The sequence below is a fragment of the Gymnoscopelus microlampas genome (assembly GCF_963454915.1).
Source record: "Gymnoscopelus microlampas genome assembly, chromosome: 20".
Lineage (NCBI taxonomy): Eukaryota > Metazoa > Chordata > Actinopteri > Myctophiformes > Myctophidae > Gymnoscopelus > Gymnoscopelus microlampas.
In genome coordinates this window covers 23,389,705-23,413,669 of record NC_139957.1, presented here as the reverse complement: position 1 = coordinate 23,413,669, position 23,965 = coordinate 23,389,705, and the positions used below count along the sequence as shown (strand labels likewise).

Below are 23,965 nucleotides of genomic sequence, written 5' to 3'. Positions count from 1 at the left end.
GTGAAGCTACATTTACGGAAGTGATTCTATCAGCATTTAATTCAATGCTATGTGTATGTCTCAATACAACAGACAACTCTTATGACACTATATACCCGACGTTTGATATACACTTCATACACTCTAGCCTTTGATTGTCTTTGAATTAAACCATATTTGATCGGCATAATTATTACCCACGTTACTGATTATCGAGAATGTTATATTATTGTAATACGTTCTTTATTTCCTGTGCAATGGATTAATGAGGCATTCCTTGTGTCAATACATTGTGAATTTATCAGCAGTTGCCAGTTAAGCTTATCAAAGACAAATACAATATCATTTGATCTGCGTTTGCTATAACCACAACAGACCATTTCGTTTAATTAATCCAGAACACAAGCAGATTGCTGTAATTTAAAGTTCTCTATAACCAGCAATGTGTGAGGGATAATTTTGTGTAACAAAAATAATTTCATTCTAAGGCAACTTCTCTCTTCGATGGGCAGAGAGGGAGAGAGCGTACGATTGCACTGGGGATAATGGCTTGCGCAGTCTTCTCTTAAATGCAATGGCATCTGGCACGGTGATTGGTTTTATTAATGTAACGCCCAAACCACACCTATGCATAATGTGGATAGGGATAAGGCTGGTGTCGGAAGTTAGCAACTTTTGCACGGGAACGCCCCTTACGCCATGCTAAATCCCCAAATAGTGGGTTTAGCCACTTCGGCCCAAGATAGAGCTTGTCGAGTACGAGTGTCTCTCATAGCACAGAGACAGCACTGGTGAAAGTTACAAATGCCTTCTTAATTGCATCAGACAAAGGACTTCTCTCTATATTTGTTTTGTTAGACACTAGTACTGCATTTGACACCACTGATCATCACATCCTACTACAGAGATTAGAACATTTAATTGTCATTAAAGGAATTGCATTAGGGTGGATTAAGTCCTACTTATCAGATTGATTTCAGTTTGTACACCTTGATGATGAATCTTCCATGTGCACAAAGGTTTTACTCTGAGTTCCATAAGGTTCTGTGCTTGGACCAATACTATTCACCATGTTATGCTTATGCTTCCTTTAGGTCATATAATAAGAAAACACTCCATAAATGTTAATTGTTATGCAGATTATTTCCAATTATATTTACTATTGAAGCCAGATAAAACCAATCAGTTAGCTAAACTTCAAGCATATCTTAAGGATATAAAGACCTGAATGACCTGCAATATTCTGCTACTTAAGTCAGACAAAACTGAAGTATTGTGCTTGTGTTTGAGGACACGTCTTTAAAACCCTCTGGCTTCTGGCATTTTGCTTTAAAATGTAAAATAACTGTCCTTTTTCTGCACCAGTGCCATATGATACTCCAGTGTATTAACTCCAAGTTGGATGAGGATATGTCCTTTAACTCACACAAAACAAATTTCAAGGACAGTTTCTTTCACCTACTGTACGTAACATTGCAAAATCAGGCACATCCTGTGTCACAAAGATGCAGAAAAACTAGTCCACACATGTGTTACCTCCAGGCTGGATTACTGAAATTCATTAATGTCAGGCAGCAACAACAAAAAACTAGGAAAAGAGATCATATTTCTCACATATTCGCTTCTCTGTATATAATACAAAATCCTTCTGATCACTTAAAAAGCCCTTAGTGGTCTGGTACCATCATCTTAATCTTAATAAAGAGGTCATTGTACCCTATTACCCACTAGAATACAGCACTGACAGAATAAAGGCCTACTTGTGGTTCCTAGAATATCCAAAAGTGGAATGGGATGCAGAGCCTTCAACTACTATATCTGGCTGTGGTCCATTATTATAGTTATTATTGTATTTTGTGTCTCTTCCTCTCCCTCTCTATCCTCACTTTCTCTCTCTCTCTCGCAACCCAATTAGTCAAGGCAGATGTCCGCCCACCTAAAGCCAGTTTCTGTGTACTGTAAGGTTTCTTCCCCTGAAAGGAGTGTTTTGGGTTTTTATGTTTTACTCATGGGGGGATTGTGAGGTCTAAATTAAAGGGTATGGTCTTGACACCATGTACAACGCACTGACTTTTGTCTTTTTATTGTGTTTTTTTTCTAGCACCTTAACTAACGTCCATAAGTATATCATGCACAGTATACATCTGCTGCTATGCTCACGCACCTTTATATCCTATCTCAGGTACTTGTGTGTAAATAAATATGTAGATAACTTTTTTTTTTCTCTTGTTTGATCTCCTTTCCCACAACCCCCCCCCCCCCCCCCCCCCATCTTCTTCCCCTTCTTTTTTTCTAAGGAAATAACTATACGATGGGAACTATGCACCAAAAAGGAATTTAACCCACTTTTTACTTCTGTAAACCTGTGATGTGACAATAAAGCTGATTCTGATTCTGATTCTGATTCTAACCTGCTATATGTAAAGTGTCTTACAGTTTTTCACAATTGTTAACACACGTTTCTCAAAACAATAACGGCTTTCTCAAAACTGCTCACCAAAACTGCAAATCTCACACACAACATGCTAAACCCTACTCTCCCTTTGCAAAATGACACTTTGCCATCAAATCTTTTAACTGTTCACAAAATGGAACTCGTGTTTTCATTTGGTACACACAGCCATATTTTCAAATGACACACACAACATGCTAAACCCTACTCTCCCTTTGCAAAATGACACTTTGCCATCAAATCTTTTAACTGTTCACAAAATGGAACTCGTGTTTTCATTTGGTACACACAGCCATATTTTCAAATGACACACACAACATGCTAAACCCTACTCTCCCTTTGCAAAATGACACTTTGCCATCAAATCTTTTAACTGTTCACAAAATGGAACTCGTGTTTTCATTTGGTACACACAGCCATATTTTCAAATGACACACACATACCATTCATTGAGTACACACAACTAAGCATGTGCTGCACACTACCAAACATTTACAGCACACTGCAGGGCAAAATTGAAAACACAATCATAGAAATGGAACACACCATGACAATGACTGGAGAATGAGCCATTTCTCCTTTTGTAAAATGATTCAGTGTAGGCCTACTTTTTTCATAGTCAAACATAAAACAAAACACAAATATGCAGCCAAAAATGTTTTATTTCTCTACATGATTTAGGCATCATGCCTCTGGTTCATGTCTGGCCAGAGGGCCTCATCCACATCATAGGCTGTTCTCCCTGTCCAAGCAGTGTTGGACGAAACGCCTCGAGTGGCACATGAAGCCTTGACAGACCTCAACAGTGACTAGGGCTGCAATCGATTTTCCCGATTTTTGTATAATGACATTCTTTGATTTTGAATTGGAAAAAAACATATTTTACTAATCGAGAATCGTTTGTTTTGAAAAAAACGGAAAATAATCGGAATCGTGACCCCAAGAATCGGAATCGAATCGTGAGATAGCAGAAGATTCACACCCTACAGTAACAGTGATGTCGCCACAAGCCTCCTCCATGGCCTGGAGCAGTGGGACCCGGCTCTGTGGGTTCCGTTCATATACCTTCCACCTCCAAGCTCAAAAGAACTCCTCAATGGGATTCAGGAAAGGAGAATAAGGTCAAAGGTACAGAACGGAAACATATGGGTGGTCCTGGAACCACTCACGCACCGGAGCAGCCCGGTGGTGCAAATTGCTCACCAGACCTGAATGTTTAGAGATTTGACTATTTGTGTGTTGCAGATTGATGCTTTGAGATTTTATGTGAGAAGTGTGTGCAACAACTGAACATTGTGTAGTGTTTGGACAACAAGGTGTGTTGTAGATTGATGCTTTGAGATTTTATGTGAGAAGTGTGTGCAACAACTGAACATTGTGTGTAGTGTTTGGACAACAAGGTGATAATGTAATTGACATCAGAGTGTAAAGAAGGTAACTCAGAGTCTAATGCAGATAAGGGAGTGTGAAGTAGTGCCAAATTGGGTGGAGCGATTAATACATGAAGTTAAGGTTGTGAAAATTGTGCCGAATTTTCACTTTTTGTGTGTTAACAATTGTGAAAAACTGTAAGACAACTTTTGTTGCGATATGGTGCTATATAAATAAACATTGATTTGATTTTACTCGACACACACACACGCACACGCACACACGCACACGCGCACACGCACACGCACACGCACACACACACACACACACACACACACACACACACACACACACACACACAGTGACATAGAAAAATGACCCATTACGGTAAATTCTTATCATCAGCTTAAATGCAATCCCTGCATCTACAATATTTCATCATCTAGATTAGGTCACAGCCAGAGGCTGTTCTCTGGTAAGCTAGGATTTTCATCAGTTGTTGTTTTTATTAATGTTTTCAAAAGGCATTTCTAATGTGTTTATTATTAGACAGTACAGGAGAGAGAGAGACACTAGAGAGGGAGTAGAGAGGAGATGACATGCAATCACAGGTAGAAAACTGGTAGAAAATGACAGGAGCGGCCGACTCGCACTCTACAAACTCTACAGACTCCTTAGACAGAGACCCAGAACATATATTTTTATAAAAAAATGTCATGCTCATAAAGTGCTCAAAGTGCTAGTCCTAGGACCTTCGTCAATGCTATATCTATATCAGATATAGCACTGACGAAGGTCCTAAGACCAAAACGTTTGCTGTTTCACTTTGAGCACTTTGAGCACACAGTCAAAGGAGTCTTCCTTAACATTTCTACCAGTTTTCCTATGTTTTTGAGACCACCGCACCTGCAGTCACCCCTGAACGAAGGACAAAGAACAATTTACCCTGGACTTTAACACAGGCCATGAGCCAGATTTGAACTCATGATGTTACTATGTACGTAAGCTATGACTCGGACTACGACACGACTGATTCTTAGTTCTAGCGGTGGGGCTCTAGTGCTTGGCTTCACACATTCTTTTTTTTTAAAAACACTCTGAACAGTGTAGAAACGGGACCAAATGGACCCGTAAATTAACACTAGGATTTTACTGTGTAGATCAATTGATCATCTGCCATCTCCCTCTCTCTGTTTCCCTTTCAGTAAGTCCATATCGTACAGTACCTATAGGGCCACTTATAGTAGATGGATCTGATAAGATGATTTGTGTTTCCCACTAAAAGCCTGAAGCAGAGATTACTGGAAGAGGAGAGGGCACCATCCTAGTGTGGGGGAAGACATCAGTAAATGTACATACACACATGTATGTGTGTCAGTGTGCGTCACATCGCACTCAAACGCACTCACACACAAACGCACAACACACAAGCAAGCACGCACGCACGCACACGCGCGCGCACACACACACACACACACACACACACACACACACACACACACACACACACACACACACACACACACACACACACACACACACACACACACACACACACACACACACACACACACACACACACATACAATAAGATATTATGGTATTAGATATCCAATGCTATGAGCTGACAAGAGTCATTCTCTCAGACAGTAATCACATGTAACAGATACACTGCATTGGTGCATACTGATGATGTCATCAATGTCCCACATGATGAGAACAGAGGTTTGAGATGACTGTTACTGTGTGTGTGCGTGTGTGCGTGCGTGCGTGCGTGCGTGCGTGCGTGCGTGCGTGCGTGCGTGCGTGCGTGCGTGCGTGCGTGCGTGCGAAACTGAAATGTCAAGATATCACAGATGTCTCTTGGTCATGAGGAGATATTAGGCTAACCCTAACCCTAGACCGCAGTGATTCTGACCACACGTCAGATATCAGATAACACGTTGTCTAATTGGCCAAAAAGAAGCCTTGCATACTGCGCCGTGCACTCTGTCTCTGTCTCTCTGTCACTCTCTGTAAAATGTGCTCCCACATGCCCACATGCATTCACATCCAGTATACTTACATAAATGTTATCCTTCTGGTAGCGCTGGTACAGGTTGTGCATAATGGCGGCTTCATGTAGCTCAGCCAGTGCCGACATGTCCTCCACCCCATCGATGCTGGTCTGGTGCATGGCATATACCATCTCCCTGGTAACCTCTGCTTGTGGCAGGTACAACACCTGGACACAGTTCAGACTCACAGGTGAGGACATACATACAGTAGATGAATTAGTACCGGTAGATGCATTACCAATGGGTGATATACACTGAAATGGTGTTGAGTGTTGTAGTTGCATTGGAGGTGTTATCGAATGATACTGTAACTGGCTTTTTGTTTTGTTGTTGTATTATAATGTATGTGCTCCATCAAAATTTGGCATGTCGGCATGAAGCTCAATTGTTGTAACCGCACATGTTTCCCATCAACCACATGCACTATTACATTGAAAAGCTGTGTCAGATGTTCTGCCTTTAGACTTGTTATGTCCATCTAACTTGCAATTGCTCAAAAATAGCACTTCACCAATAAGACCAACAGTACTTCACAAGAACAATGTTCTGGTGTGACTGAGGGATTCACTGACAAATTATATTCCTTATGTGTATCAACTACAATTCATGCTTTAAGTGTTGGCATTTCATTTTGGAGCCTTGGCTTGAGTGCCACTGTGCCAGCATAATGTTGCATGCCTGCAGCCGGAGGGACAGGAACAATGTAATTGGCTAGTAGTGCAGATCCCTTATGCGGGACGGACAACTTGTGCTCGATTGGCTAGTTCCGGTCCATAGCCTTGTGGGACAACATACCATATCCTAGAGGGACAATTCCACTGCGATTATTAATTCACAAAAATGACATACTGTAGTTGTCGCTGACCAGTTTGAAATATATTCAGGAATGAAGTCCCTTGGCCTACTGGCAGTGTGCACTGTTCACAAGAAATATGATCAGCCTATTAGTTTGCAAGATTACCCGTGAACAGACACAGAAACACACACACACACACACACACACACACACACACACACACACACACACACACACACACACACACACACACACACACACACACACACACACACACATGCGATCTCTTGTGTGCCATGAGGGTGACACTAGATGCAAAGTCATAGGGTCACCTAAATGACTGTGATTCATGCTTCTGGGAGCATGAAAGTGCTCAGCAAGTTTCATGACAATCCAGCCATTCGATTGTGAGATAACCTGTATGTAATTGGAAAAATCACACCCTGTGTGAAGGTGGCGGCGCCTTTGATACATTATGTCATCGATATGTGTTTATAATGTGTTTATAGCCATGTGTCACGTGAAGCTTGACCAATCACTTTGTTGACGGGTCTGACCAATCAGAGCGTTGGCGGGTCTGACCAATCAGAGGGTTGACGGGTCTGACCAATCAGAGCGTTGACGGGTCTGACCAATCAGAGCGTTGACGGGTCTGACCAATCAGAGCGTTGACGGGTCTGACCAATCAGAACGTTGACGGTGAACACGGACAAAGTCAGGTATAGAGCAGGATCCGCTCTATACCTAAAGGTATAGAGCGGCTAGCGCCGCTAAAAATCACACCCTGTGTGAAGGTAGCGGCGCCTTTGATACATTTTACCATCAATATGTGTTTATAATGTGTCTATAGCCACGTGTCACGTGAAGCTTGACCAATCACTTTGTTGACGCACCTGACCAATCAGAATCTTGACGCACCTGACCAATCAGAATCTTGACGCACCTGACCAATCAGCATCTTGACGCACCTGACCAATCAGAATCTTGACGCACCGGACCAATCAGCATCTTGACGCACACGGACAAAGCCAGGTATAGAGCAGGATCCGCTCTATACCTAAAGGTATAGAGCGGCTAGCGCCGCTAAAAATCACTGGTTTGTGTAATAATGTATTATTTACTTATTTTGATGACGTCATCACGCAAAGACATCACGTCATCATCACAACCATGTAACTGTCCTTCAAAATGACTTGTCCTAGGCACAAATGTGATTTACCAGGGAATCAACCTGCTTTCTTACAACTTCCTCTTGTAAATTGTTTATCAGCTCCAGATTCGTGTTGGTGAGCGAAATGTTTCACTGGGTGTTACATTGGATTGGAAGAGAAAATAATTGTTTCGATCTTGCTGTGGTAGTTGGACATGAGGTCTACTGCTTTGAAGGAGACAGGAGGAATGATCGGACTGACGTGCATGTCTTCAACACAGTGTCTCTGTGCTGGATGACGTTACCCCATGTGACAGCAGCTGGAAGAGGAGAACGTCACCTTGAGGTTCCCATCATAAGGAAAAGGCTGTCAGCTATGCTGATCGAACATTCCATCTACATTTTGGGGTTCGGATTTCTTTATGCATTTGATGTCGACACCCACAGATGGTTCAAGCCCAGGGTTTGTGGGAATGTTCCAGAGAATGAGGACTTCCACCCAGCCTGTGTCCTGGGGAAGGCCATATATGCCATGATAGCTGGATACACTAATGTCATCTACAAGTTGGACATCACTACAATGGTCGGGGCTTTAATTAACACCAGAGGCACTCCACCAACTGCTTTCTGGGGTTACTCTGCCACGATCATTGGGACAAAGATGTTTGTATTTGGGGGCAGACAGCGATGGTCTAACAACAACATTAGTGTGTTTGACACAGAGACCGACTGCTGGCTGAGCACTCCTTCTGGACATCTTGTTGCAGAAGTATGTGAGGAACATTCAGCCTTTGCCTACAATGGAGAGCTGTACATATTTGGTGGCCAACACGATAACAAGGACTTGCTGTGGAAATTCAATCCAGAGACCTTCTCCTGGAAGAAGGTGGAGCCCAAAGGAAAAGGCCCGTTTTCAATGTATGGAATGTTATGTTGCATGGTGGGAGATCGTATCATCATCTTTGGAGGATACAAACGATGCTTCTTCAACTCATCCGGAACGTTCTCAGCGCCTGTTTGCACTGATAAACTGTTCATGTTAGATTTGAGGCCTAGTCTGAAGACATTATGCAAGCTAACAGTTATTCAGTACGATCTGGAGCAGTCAGAACTCCCACACAACATCAAGTGGGAACTGGCAAAACTGGAAAAAATGGGAAAACCGAAACTGAAAGAAATGGTTCTTCGATTTGTGCGGCGAGATGAATTTCTTTTGAATGAATATTACGGCTTTAATCAGCTGGAAAGATTAATTCGAAGATGGCGAGAGAGGAGTAGCTTGAGGAGTTAGCTCTTAGTACAGTCAGTCAAAATAACTTGACAAAAACAGAACCAGAATGGAAAATAATGAAAAGAAACGAATAGGAGATAGCTAGGCAGATAACAGGCGAAAAACAGGCGAATCGTTCACTTCCGGATAAAAGCGCCAAAATTGGTAAACATACTCCTTGGGTAGTACTGTTTTGATAAAACCCGTTAGCCACCTGAAAATTCAAGATGGCGGCCATTTTTCAAGATGGCCGCCATTGAATATAGAGTAATATTACATTTCCCAACAAAATCACATTGATACAAGCGCCAAAATTGGCAAACATACTCCTTGGGTATTGCTCTTTTGATAAAAAACAAAGATTTTAAGATGGTGGCCATTTTTCAAGATGGCCACCATTGAATATACAGTAATTCGCAGTAATTTCACAATAAAATGTCATAGATATGCACCAAAATTGGCACACACACTCTTTGGGTATTGCTCTTTTGATGAAACCTGTTACCCATGTAAAAATTCAAGATGGCAGCCATTTTTCAAGATGGCCACCATTGTACAGTAGGCTATATACAGTCAAATCACATTTAGAAGTAAAATAGCTTAGAAGCAAGCACCAAAATTGGCTCATATACCATTCTTTTAATAACATTTTAGCAGCCACCTAAAAATTCAAGATGGCGGCCATTTTGCAAGGTGGCCGCCATTGAATATACACTAATAATGCATTTCTGAATAACATCACCAAAATATGTCCTATTTGAGTAATCTCTATGTAGAATCTGAATCTGGACCCATGGACTGACTCACTGGCTTCCTTGTACCATATATCAGCCCCGGAATCCTAATCTTCTGCTAAATTAGGGGATCATGCTATGTTATAAGTCTATTATGTGTAGCATTTTCTTGTACAAGACAAAGAGGAAGGGTAGTGTTTTCAGCCTGCGGCAAAAGATGGGCAGTGACTCTGCTGTCCTGACATCAGTGGGAAGTTCATTCCACCACTGTGGGGCCAGAACAGAAAAAAAGTTGTGACCGTGTTGATCGACCAGAAGGACCCTTGAGTGACGAGGCAATCAGTCGCCCCGAGGTGGCAGATCGAAGTGGTCGGGCAGGGGTGTAGGCATCGACCATAGCCCGGAGGTAAGAAGGAGCTGTTCCTTTCACTGCCCTATAGGCTAGCACCAGGGTTTTAAACTGGATCCGAGCTGCTACGGGGAGCCAGTGTAGAGAACGGAGAAGGATAGTTGTGTGGGAGAACTTGGGGCGGTTGAACACCAGACGAGCTGCAGCTTTCTGAACAAGCTCCAGAGGTCTGATGGCAGATGCCGGAGCACCAGCCAGGAGGGAGTTGCAGTAGTCCAGGCGGGAGATGTCAAGAGCCTGGATGAGCACCTGGGCTGCCTTCTCCGTGAGGAAGGGGCGAATCCTCCTGATGTTGTAGAGGAGGAATCTGCAGGACCGTGTCACTGATGCGATGTTTGCCGAGAACGACAGTTGATCGTCCCAGATCAGAGCGTTGACGGGTCTGACCAATCAGAGCGTTGACGGGTCTGACCAATCAGAGCGTTGACGAGTCTGACCAATCAGAGCGTTGACGGTGAACACGGACAAAGTCAGGTATAGAGCAGGATCCGCTCTATACCTAAAGGTATAGTATAGAGCGGCTAGCGCCGCTAAAAACTTACCTAGAAGGAGACTTTAGCCAAATGAATAATAAAATGAAATTACTAAATATTTCTAGATATTACTCATTGTTTATTTAGTCATTGTTTATATAGACATCTAATTCTATATTCATGACATCATAGTGATGTCATGAATAGTCCCCTTGCCTGACAAATCAGAACCTTGACGGGCCTGACCAATCAGAACCCTGACGGGCCTGACCAATCAGAACCTTGACGGGCCTGACCGATCAGAACCTTGACGGGCCTGACCAATCAGAACGTTGACAGACCTGACCAATCAGAACCTCGACGGGCCTGACCAATCAGAACGTTGACGGACCTGACCAATCAGAACCTCGACGGGCCTGACCAATCAGAACGTTGACGGACCTGACCAATCAGAACCTTGGCGGGCCTGACCAATCAGAACGTTGACAGACCTGACTGTAGCGACCCAGCTGGACAGTAAGGGGGTGGAGACTTGACTGATGAGTTTTAAGGATTTTATTTCGGTACTCAATGTAGAAACTATAAAGGGAAGCATAAAATACACAACATAAATCAATACATCAAATAGCACCATAATACATTTGCATTTCCCATAGCACTTATACAATAGCTTACACATTAGAAATGAAAATAAACCTTAGAATAAAATGGAGTTCAACAATAAGATCAGAAATCAACTGTGAACAATACAACAAGTTTAAACAAACAATAGAAATGACAGTCACCTTGTTCCCCTTCCAGCTAGGTGCTAATTGTGGTAGACAGTGGCATGGTGTGTGGCTTCCATTCCTTCCAAGTTTGTCATTTTAACCTTCCTTCCGTCCGTCACCGTCACCCATCCTTCCAGGGTCCATTGGCGTCCGTCCTTAACCCATCCTTCCAGGGTCTATTAGTTTACAAACATTTGCAACACTTTTTGCTCCTCTACCACAGAGCCTCTTTTATTGTTTGCTGCCAGGCACCTGTAGCCCCCTGGCCATCAGCACCAGGTGAACTTGATTACTCCAATTGCAGCTGATTTGCTCCTGTAAGCAGGAAACTCTTCAAGTAAAAGCCTCACAGACCTGATGTTTTGGCAGGAAGCCCTTCAAAATAAAAGTATCTGGGACCACACATCTATACTCATGGAAACCCCCCTTTGGGTCCGTTACACTCCCACTAAATCATAAGTGAATTTAAAAACTTGGCATAAATCACAATGATTTATTTTTCCAAATTACGTGACCCCATACTCATTTAACATTCTAAATATAATAGGAAGGGAGGGGCTGTGCAATCTGTCTCCCACCTTAAGTCCTCCCTCCTTGAGTCCTCCATCTTCAATGGTCACATGCTCAGCATTGTCCTCCATGACCTTAGTGCCCTGGGCCTTGAACCTTCCAGCCCTGGCTGGTTTCCTTTTAGTTTGTTTGGCAAGTTGCACAGTATCCAGCCGATTGCCTGGAAAACTGGGTCCATCCTTGGGCAGAGGCATTTTCTCTTGTCCTTCACTGGCCTCAACAGGGGTGGTTAGAGGCAGTTCCTTGACGGGAACATCGTGGCACAGACCTTCAGCTTTTGCTTCTCCTAAAATGACCTGTGTGGGGGAAGGGACCTCTGGGTGTGAATTTGACGTGACCTTTGGATTGTGAATTACTGTTGTTGGAGACACTTCCTCTTCAGACATGTGGGTTTCGGCCAGATAGAAGTCGTCAGTCTGGATGACGGCTTCCTGCAACTTGGCTCTAGCAACCATTACTTCCTTCTCTGCGTGTAGCAGCTCCAACTCAATCTTCTGAGCCTCCAGGACATTCCTTTGCTGCTCTTCCAGCTCCCATGTCCTTTCCTTCCGTTTATCTTCTTCAATCCGCACCTTGTGTTCAGCTTCCTTCATGGCAAGCTCTGATACTGCTGCCACAGATGCAGAGTGTTTACTACACTTGGTATCCAGTTGTGATGAAGTACAATTAATACAGTGAAAAGGGTCATAGCCAAGTAGTTCATTAAAACGAGCCTGCACTTCTGTTCCATCAAAATCATTGTCAAGAATCCTTTCATATGCAATTTTAAAAATGTCTTTCGAGATAAATTCACATGCATCTACTCTTAGTCTTACATGATTATCTGGAGTGCCGTGTTTTTGGATTTCAGAGTAGAGTTTCAAGATATCCTTACACTTATCCAAGGTGTCCAGGAGAAGTCCTGGGTCGCTTTCTGCAATGTTGAACTTTAACTGTTTTCTTGTGATGCGTACAATAGCCTTCCACTGGTCATACATGGAGAGAAGCCCCTTTACCATATTCTCAACCTCTCCTAAATCTGCATTGTCCATATCTGAATGGTTTGCCGTAATGCTTACATCTGGCATTTTGCATTAAATTTCAAGTAAAACAGGCTATAGGTGTAACTAAATAAAGACCTTGAAATTGAATAACCGTAAATAAAAGTAACACAAAACAAATATGTACCTTAAATCACTGTATTACAAACTCACTGTAAACAATAAACAACTTTACATGTAGCCTAAACCATAAACTGAAATTAAATTCAACAACCTTTGTATGCAAGATGTCCATAGACGTGTTCACAGTTCACTTTCCGTAAAGTCCTTATTCTTTGTTTCCTGACCGTGTGTATACTGTTCTGTCATGTAGCTGTAGTGTTTGTGTTAATGTGACTGTTCACCAGATTCATTAGATTAGACCATGCACTGTCCAATGCGCAGCAGGCTTGTTGGTTTAGTTTGAGCTCCGGTGTTGTACATGCAGAGGATGAGTAGTGAAGAGTTGTAGAAGACAGCAGGCCCCTTGGGTGAAGTTTCTACTGTAGCGACCCAGCTGGACAGTAAGGGGGTGGAGACTTGACTGATGAGTTTTAAGGATTTTATTTCGGTACTCAACGTAGAAACTATAAAGGGAAGCATAAAATACACAACATAAATCAATACATCAAATAGCACCATAATACATTTGCATTTCCCATAGCACTTATACAATAGCTTACACATTAGAAATGAAAATAAACCTTAGAATAAAATGGAGTTCAACAATAAGATCAGAAATCAACTGTGAACAATACAACAAGTTTAAACAAACAATAGAAATGACAGTCACCTTGTTCCCCTTCCAGCTAGGTGCTAATTGTGGTAGACAGTGGCATGGTGTGTGGCTTCCATTCCTTCCAAGTTTGTCATTTTAACCTTCCTTCCGTCCGTCACCGTCACCCATCCTTCCAGGGTCCATTGGCGTCCGTCCTTAACCCATCCTTCCAGGGTCTATTAGTTTACAAACATTTGCAACACATCCTTTTTGCTCCTCTACCACAGAGCCTCTTTTATTGTTTGCTGCCAGGCACCTGTAGCCCCCTGGCCATCAGCACCAGGTGAACTTGATTACTCCAATTGCAGCTGATTTGCTCCTGTAAGCAGGAAACTCTTCAAGTAAAAGCCTCACAGACCTGATGTTTTGGCAGGAAGCCCTTCAAAATAAAAGTATCTGGGACCACACATCTATACTCATGGAAACCCCCCTTTGGGTCCGTTACACTGACCAATCAGAACGTTGACGGAAAAGCCAGGTATAGAGCAGGACCGAAAGTGCTCAGCGCCGTGCCAGCGCCGCTAAAAAATGGCCTAAGGGTAGTGCTAAAGGAAAGGCCAGTCAGCCTGGACAGATGGGCAGACGGACAGATGAACCGAAGCAACATTGCATCACCACCACTAGTGAAGTGTTTTGGTATTTGCTGGATACATTTAAATGTGCACTTTGTTTGGTAATATGAGAGGGAGAATAGAGGTGGTTGCTACAGTATGTGTTGGGTGAGGTCAGCTACATAAGGATTGCAATGATGTTCTGGTTTCAGCATTAACAGGCTAGCTGTGATGCAACATGATGAAAACACAACGAAAATATAGAGCTTTACAGCTTTTCTTCCTCTACCCACAGCCCCCATCTCATCTATGTCATCCGTTGTCACCATGGTAACTAGAGAGTCGGGGACTGAAGGGGACGGTATAGGCCGGGTGTGGGAGGATAGCCAGAGAGAGAGAATGGGAAAATAAGTGTTGGTAGGTACTAGGAGTCGGTGACTCTAGGGAGAGAAGGTAAAGGAGTGTGTCAGAGAGAGAACTTGGGCAGGGTGAGGGGGGAACAGACAGATTGATCTACTGTATAGCCTAATTTATACTTCATCATACGATAGTAGAATAAATGTAGCATAACAGGACCAGAAAGCCATACATTGCTTGTACAGGTACTGTATGTATGAGCCACAGAATGTAATATTCTCACGGTAAAATCCAGAGTGTTGCAGTAATGTAAGTCTGACGGTGTAAGAATTGACCATTAGGATCCTGTCAGAGTTACATTATGTAACACTCAGGATTTTGCTGTGCACATACATTACTTACTAATTAATCTTTCTCTCTCTTTCCCCCTCTTTTTCTCTCATGACCCACATTCTTATTCCTCTCTCCCTCACACATAATCTGCACCCACATGTGTTAGTAGATAATTATCATGTTAGTACCATGTAAAGGTCACTCATTCACTCCACTGAAGTCCAGTTTAAAAATAGAACAATACTGGGATACTACAGTAATATGTCAGGCCACTCTTCAAACAAGAGTCCACCTAGTGTGTGTGTGTGTGTGTGTGTGTGTGTGTGTGTGTGTGTGTGTGTGTGTGTGTGTGTGTGTGTGTGTGTGTGTGTGTGTGTGTGTGTGTGTGTGTGTGTGTGTGTGTTCATCACATCTTTGTGTAACAGATGTGATAAAGTCTGTTGAGAGCAGCGGAGAGGCCCCCCCGTAGGCACCCAGACATCATGCTCTTAAATACATCTATTCTACTTGACTAACACTGTACTACTTACACTCTACTGCTGTAGCTCTGTGGTGAACAGTTGAGTGCCAAAAGTCTCTCTTTTATATATTATTGCAATAATAATGTGTGGTTGTCACAAAATCCCATGGTACACCTGGACCAGTTTCGCAGCACACCAGCGTGCCTCAGCACACCAGCGTGCCTCAGCACACCAGCGTGCCGCAGCATACCGTTTGGGAACCACTGCATTAGATACAGTAGTTCATGTGGAGTTCACTGACTAATATCTTATGACTTACCACTTTGACTCAGTCCACTCAACACTCTCCGTACAACCTTTATGACCAGCTCCTCAATCAAGGCAGGCAGGCAGGCAGGCAGGCACGCACGCACGCACGCACGCACGCACGCACGCACGCACGCACGCACGCACGCACGCACGCATCATAGAGGTTTTTTGCCTACACCCTACATGCTCTGATGTTACATTGTTTGAGATCTGGACTGTCTATTCTACTTTTATTCTGATGTGACTTTTGTGCTATTAAATATTTGATTCTATTTTCAATAGATCTCTTAATCCTATCCCTGGTGTGTGAGACTGGTGTTTGCTTGTGTGTGTGATAGTCTCTAGAGTCTAGACAGTGAGAGAGCCTTTCTGTGTTTTATGTGCTTGGGATAAATTGTCTGAGTGGTGTGATGTGTTATCCTGCCCTGTGCAGCTCAGAATCAGAATAATCTTTATTGTCACATGACTCACATCACAGATTTACAGGTGTAAAACAGTAGGTGAAATTTGTTTTGATTGTTGTCCAGAAAGAGAGAGAAAAGAAAGAAGGGGGGAGAAGGAATCAGAAAAGAGATGGTGGTCATGCCTTGTTCAACAGTCTGATGATAGCCGGGTGGAAGCTGTTCATAAACCTGGTGGTCCGTTTGATTGGAGCTAAGAGTTGTACTCTTTGCGTTCACGAAACAGCCAGAGATTCAACGTATCTACATATTTACACATAGCATATCCATCCAAATATTATGTGCATGAGGTTTAGAAATAAGGTGCATGAGCATATTAGCTGGTATATACTGTTCATGACATAGACATAGTGCAAGAAGAGTATCAGTGCGTTGTACATGAGATTAACGTGCAGAGTATCGGCATGTGTCAAGTTCAGCCACACAGTCCACAAACGGTTGCTTTACTGGTATAATCCACAGTTATGTCCGTGAGGAAAGCAAAAGTCCAAGGCCAGGCTGATGACAGGCAGTGGTCATGTCTTGTTCTGATGTCCCTTGATACTGCGGTAGGTTGCCTGGCCGCGGTCGTTGGAGAGGTTTGAACAGTTTGTGGCACATCATCCAAGTGTAGTAGCTTTGGATAAAGCCCTCTTCTCTCTCTCCCCCCTCCAAATCCCAATGGCAGGCTCTTTCCTTTCAAGTTATATATTCCTCCTTGTGTCTCAAACATCACTCATCAGTATCACTCTCATTTCTCCTTTCTCTTTACGTGTCACTTCTCTTTCATCCCTGCGCCTGTCCCTCTCTCTCGTCTCTCTCCTCTGTTCTCAACCTCCCTGCTTCCCACTCGCAATTAATTTGTCCCTCTCTCTCCTCATCTGCCCTGCCCTGCATCTCTCCCCCTTTTTCTCCATCTTTACAAGGGACTTGAAACTATTATTTGGAAGGATGCACAGCTGTGAACCTGCAGAGAAACACCAAATCAGTCTTCCTTTATCTTTCCTTATTGTCTCCGACAGGCCGAAAAGGCATTTTTGGCAGTACTCCAACAAATTTTGTCCAAACATCACGCAAATCGGTACACAGTATCTCTATTGTCATTACTGTAAACAAAACGTGTTTTTCAGATTTTTCATATTCCATCCTGATTGGCTAAGATTGGCTTACAACGTTTGCAGGAGTGCTCAGTTTTGAACAAAATGCCTCAAATCATGAACACAGCATGCAATTTCCGTGAAATTTTGCATGCACATTCCCACTAGGCCAAGGAAGAAATGCCACTTGACATTCTTTTTATCAGCCTCATGGTGGCGCTATAACACACACGCACGCACGCACGCACGCACGCACGCACGCACGCACGCACGCACGCACGCACGCACGCACACACACACACACACACACACACACACACACACTAAAGTCGGCTCTATCTAAGACCCCTGACTATCACTGAATACTGAGTCATTTCAATCACAAAGGCAAAGTGTGGCTTTCCAATCCAGGGCAAATTACAGTGGAACAGAAGACGAGGCTTAAGGCCCGTTCAAAGTCCCTAGATGGGTCTGAAACGTGCGTCAGGGGGTGAGGGATTCCGTCCGTTCTTTACAGACACATGCATGGTCGCTCCGTACCGTACCGTACCCAATGTTGCCATGTCTGCTTATTATAAGCGACTTTGGGCTTATTTTTCTGTATAGTTGCTTGTAAACAAACAAGCAATTTTTTATTGGTGGTTGCGGTTTTATTTGGGCTTGTTTCTAAAGTGTAGTTGCTTATTTGGGCCAATTATTATTTAAACCAGTGATTCTCAAATATATATTGTAGATCTGCTATTTTCATATCTCATATGTGGCCTAGTCGATTCTTTTGGGCTTGTTTTCATAGACCTGGTTACTTATTTCTCTCACAAAATCTGGCAACAGGTTTTGTGACGCTACAATGCTATGAAAATGGCATTGTAGCCCAGTGGTACTACAGGCAAAACGTAGTGAACGTACGTCGGGCTGACGGTGAATGTCGACTTAACGGACGGAAAAACTGGAGCCGTAAGTGACGGAGGGGGAGTAAAAAACGGCAACGCAAGGAGCGCCGGCGCTCGTTACGTATCCTTACGTCCGACTATGAATGATACTTTACACAGACAGTGCACGCTGGCACACTGGCACAGTGTTTGCAGGGCACGAAGGGTAGTTACATTCATATGACCCATTGCCTCTATCTACAGTAAACCATCAAATCGTTGCTGTCGGGTGGAAACCTTGTATGTCCCCAAAAAAATAACCCATTGAGACCTGAGGCCGATTCTACAAATTCTTCTAAATCAGTTAGTTCTCACACTTTCAAGATTTTTCAAAACCTTTCAAAAATAGCAGATGTACAAGATCGCAGCACAAATACATTTTGAAAGGACAAAAGAATTCTTGTAATGGTGTCCCCTGTGGCGCAGACCACTGGTGACTTTTAGCATGCATGCTGTGTGTGTGCATATGCATAGTGCATATGAATACACATGACCAGCAACTAACTAGCCTGACTACCTAAACTGGGACGGTTGATGTTTAATAATTTATCATTTGTGAGAGAAAGGGAACAGAAAAGGACAGAAATAGTGAGGGGAAAGGGAGAGCAAGAGCAAGAGAGAAAGAACAAGAAAGAGTGGCAGGGAGAGTAATAGTGGGAGAGAGAATACCCGTGCATGAAATGGAGCATGGTTAAGTTAAGTCTAATTTGTCTTCGGTGGTACAGTATATCCTTATCCTGCATGATGTGTTTGCACGCACGCACGCATGCATGAGCTCGCTCGCGTGCACGCACAAACATACACACACACACACACACACACACACACACACACACACACACACACACGCACACACACACACACACGCACACACGCGCGCGCACACACACACGCACACACATGCACACACTGGCACATCCCTGTAAAGCTCTCTGATGTCTGGAGCTACTTTGCATGATTCAGGAGGGGAGCCGTTGGGGACAGTTTCTCTTCATCTGACTTTACGTATTAACTAGAGACAGAGAGAGGAGCGAGAGGAGCTAGATGAAGATAGAGAGAAAGGAGACAGAGAGAGAGAGAGAGAGAGAGAGAGAGAGAGTGGAGAAAGAGAGAGTAGAGAAAAATAGAGAGGAGGGGAGAGAGGAAGAGCTGTAGGCACAGTGACCTACATTTACAGCGGAACAGAGGAGACCTGCAGAATTCTATTCATCAGAGTTTGATATGATATTATTAAAAAGACCTGCCGCTCTCCCTGGGGTCACGTCTGATGAAACCCTAGGGCTCAGAATAGAATGAAAGGACAGTAGGCGCTACAAAGAAAAATCCTGAGTAAACATTGACCAGTAGTCCACATTTACACTAAAAAATGATATGTTTTGTACTGTGTGCGAGTACAATTATTTAATGATTTAATGTATCCATTTGTAACTCTGAGAGTATACAAATGTAACCAAATTGATCTGTTTGTAAACTCCCAGAATGAAATTAACACTGAGGATTTTACTGTGAATGGGGTGTACATGTAGTCACCCCCGGACAGTACATACAGGACAGTGTATTGTAGTTTGTTTTGTTTTTAGTTTTTTAATACTGATTATTCATTTTGGGATGGAAATAAGAATGACCTAAAGTAAATTATTGAAATATCTCTTAAAAAGCCAGCTATAGCCCAGTGTACACATATTTTGTCAATCAAAGACCTACAATTCTTAGGTTATTCACAAATTGCAAGAAGTGGTGCTAATTTTGTGCAATCACTTATTTCTTTTGATAGTAAGCAATCTTGAGTCATGTTGAGTCATGCCAGAGTATAACCCAGCATATTGATTGCCTTCCACATCAATAGCTATGTCTGATGTTGTTAAAGGGATAGTTCGCCCCCAAAATTTTCTATTGATTAGTCACCCCATGGAGACTTGAATTCATGGATATTTTTTAGTTTTTGTCGTATTCCTATAATTCCAATACTTTGATGACCAGCAGTGGTTCCGGTAGGAGACACAAAGAGTCTCCTTTGTGTCTCCTACCGGAACCGCTGTTTACCGGTCCGCCAGTCATCAAATTATTGGCTTAGGAATGCGACAAAAACAAAATGTAGTCAACAAAGAAGTCAAGTCTCCATGGGGTGTGTAATAGATAAAAGATTGAAAACAAGTCATTTTGGGGGTGAACTATCCCTTTAAGTGAAGTGAAGACTTACTGTAACGGTGCATTGATATGGTTATGACTTATCACCAAATAGAAAAACTATTGAGAAACACTTTCTGTGATGAACGTTTCAACTTTTTAATAGAGTGTACCTGTCATGTCATCATAGTATCAAATGGTGCTTTGAGTGACTGTAAACTACAACTGTTGAAGGTATCTCACAGCCAAAAGGGCTTGACCCTGAGCTCAGCTATGACTGAGTGCCCACTGTGCACTACACCAAATATCTACACCAATAGGCCATTGCCTTATTCACAGTTCCTACTGAGTAAGGTTAGAGGGCTGGAGACCACAATAATCTGCCACACTACCATGGTTCATGTATAGGCCCTACCCCTGTACTCCACATCTTCCATTCACTAGCTGGGTGGATAATACCCTTGTCATTCTTCTTTAAGATTTAGAAATCCATACATATTCCCTGGAGGGGATCCATGGGGGGGGGATCACTGCCTCATTTCCTGCTGGAGATCAGACCAAAATACCACAGAAGGGGGGAATGGGGTGGACAGCTTTAGCGTGAGAGTGTGTGTGTGAGAGAGAGAGAGAGAGAGAGAGAGAGAGAGAGAGAGAGAGAGAGAGAGAGAGTTTGTCTATCTATCTACATCTATGGTATGTTTCTCTCTCTCTGTCATGTGCGTGCATGCATGAGTTTGTGTGCCAGTATAACATTTCATTATATGACTGAGTAATCTATGGGGTCTTCAGAAGGACAAAAGAGGGTGGGCCATATGAAACTGTGAAGGTGAATGAATGAGGTGATCAATCAGCAGCCACGTCCAGCAGGTTGTGTCTGTATTGGATCACACAAACCATTACTCTGATTAGAAGCATGCAATAAAGCATGGCTGCATATGCAGGTGTGTGTGTGTGTGTGTGTGTGTGTGTGTGTGTGTGTGTGTGTGTGTGTGTGTGTGTGTGTGTGTGTGTGTGTGTGTGTGTGTGTGTGTGTGTGTGTGTGTGTGTGTGTGTGTGTGTGTGTGTGTGTGTGTGTGAGAGTGTTGGAAGCATGTTCTGTGCTTGCATGAGGTCTCACTGCAGCTTCAACGCTCGCACTGAAATCCAGGTCACATTACTTCTCTCAATCCAGATAACTCATTGCTAACATGACCTGTTTTTGTACAGTATGTGCACGTGAGTGCGTGTCTAAAGCCCGATTCATACTTTGTCGCATGATGTCGTTGCACAGCGAAAATAGCAGTGCTACAACCTCACAGCGCGTTGCATCTGCGACGCGTTGTGAGCTTGTAGCGCTTTGTAGCGCTGCTACAGTATTTTGGGGCACAACGCTGTCGTGTGACAGACCATCAATTAGGCTTTATGCGCATATACACGTGACAAAACCTCAAGGATGAAATCTGAATATCTGAATGGCAAATAATGTAATGCTAAATCATGCAGAGAGGGCAGCTATGATGAGCCAGTGTGTGTGATATAGTGAACTGGGTCATGGTCTGTCACTTACACAGAACCATGGAGTTACACGGCAAAATACATACCGGTAGTTCATTTAACTTAAATGTTGATTTAAATATTGATTTAAAGGAGCAGTTCACCCCAAAAATGGGGAGAGATGCTATTGCAAATACATTACATAACATTACATTACAATACATTACATTACAGTCATTTAGCAGACGCTTTTATCCAAAGCGACTTACAATAAGTGCATTCAACATAGGTAGGGAACGAAACTACTAATCACCAGAAGTCTTAAGTGCATTCTCTTCTAAAACAAGCAACTAAGAGTATACCTCGCGCTAAGGTAAAAGTGCTAGGTATACAAATACTGTGAACTATATTAACAACCCTGAAAGGTCACTGTCATATTTTTGGGGTCATTTCCATATTCTGGGGGTGAAAAAGTGCAAGTTGTATTCAAGGACTTGTCTTGAGCTGGAAAAAAATTACTTCCTGCCCTCATCGGGAGAACGTGCATGGTGCAGTGCATGGCATGTCAAGGGCAGTGTAACCCCGCCCCCACCCTGCTGATTAGTCATTAAATATTCAGCAGTTTCTCCTATAGAGTTAACATTTAAACACCAACAGCCCACAGTGGGAGAGAGCGAGAGAGGTGGAAGGAGGCAGAGGGGAGGTGAGGCAGAGAGAGTGATGGAGCGAGAGATGCAGAGGCGAAGAGGCAGAGCGAGGGATGGAGACATGAGGAGCGGTAGAGAGAAGCATAGAGGGAGGGAAAAGAGAGGTAGAGACCTGGATGGGGGTGGGGGGGGGGGGGGGGTGGGTAGTTGAGAACATACATAATCCGCAGCAAAGTGAACACTCTTTCACATTACATTATGTCTGTGTATTTTGGGAGATTTGTGTTCTCACTGCTGTGTCCGTAGATACAACAAGAGCGTTGTTGGGGTCCCCAGTAAAATGAGGATGACTTTAAACATTTAAGCCCTATATTATTTTTCGCCTATTCAAAAATTGATGTCTGACAACCCAGCTTGTAGCTCTATATTAAAAAAAAGGCTAACACGTTTTGAAGAATCTTGACAAATCTTGTCTCAGGGGGTTTCCCTCGCACAACTTCTTTTCAAATGGGGTCCGTAGCCAAATACATATCAATTTGGGGCTCCTTGACATGAAAATGTTTGAGAATCACGATACTGTAAACGGCCATAGCTCCATAAGTCCACTCCATGTCTAGAAGAGCCATGGTAACATGAATCCATGGTGAATGTGAACATGAATGTGTTTGCTATGCTTTGGGGTAAAAAGGGAGGATTGAGGTTGTTGAATCGGGGCCAGAGAACCAGGTCTATTATTAGCTCCACATGCTGCCAACTGGAGCGCATGTGTGCGTGTCTCTAAGTAAGTAAGTGTGTGCATATTTGTGTGCATGTGTCTGTGTGTTTCCGTGTGTGTGCGCGTGCTCCCAGCACTCCACATCAGCCAACGTAAAATCTAAAATCCAGAGATCTACATACACAGAAGTGCATGTGCATGTACATGTGTGGGCAGTTCACGCACTCTAATACAGATTACACAAATTCGTACACGCACACACACGCACGCATGCACGCACGCACGCGCACACACACACACACACACACACACACACACACACACACACACACACACACACACACACACACACACACACACACACACACACACACACACACACACACACACACACACACACACACACACACACACACACACTTCAATTCCATTATTTTGGCAATGGCTGTGGCATTAAAGTGTTTGGGTTGGAGCGAGCAGCCTGGTCTGCCTGGACTACAGACGACCTTGCACTGCTATTGACATCTGACATCCTAAAGTGAGTTGCTTGTGTTCCCATAATGATGGTTCTCTTCGTCAGTGCGATGTGTTTTGCATAATGAGGAAGACGAGGAGGCAGGGGGGGGAATTGGGGCAGGAAAGTAGAGCATCTTGACAGTGAGCTTCTATTGATCTGTGGGATGAAGGATGGACCTACA

General features: G+C 43.3%; 1 protein-coding gene across 1 annotated transcript in view; it reads right to left on the bottom strand.

Annotated features, from left to right (window-relative positions):
• myo10l1 (myosin X, like 1) overlaps nucleotides 1-23,965 on the bottom strand; it is a gene marked incomplete at both ends in the record, with an annotated part of 55,602 nt that overhangs the window by 26,823 nt on the left and 4,814 nt on the right. The window contains one exon of the mRNA XM_084044578.1: nucleotides 5,868-6,026. Coding sequence (XP_083900704.1) covers nucleotides 5,868-6,026 — 159 coding nt within the window. The remainder of the gene's footprint in view (nucleotides 1-5,867; nucleotides 6,027-23,965) is intronic.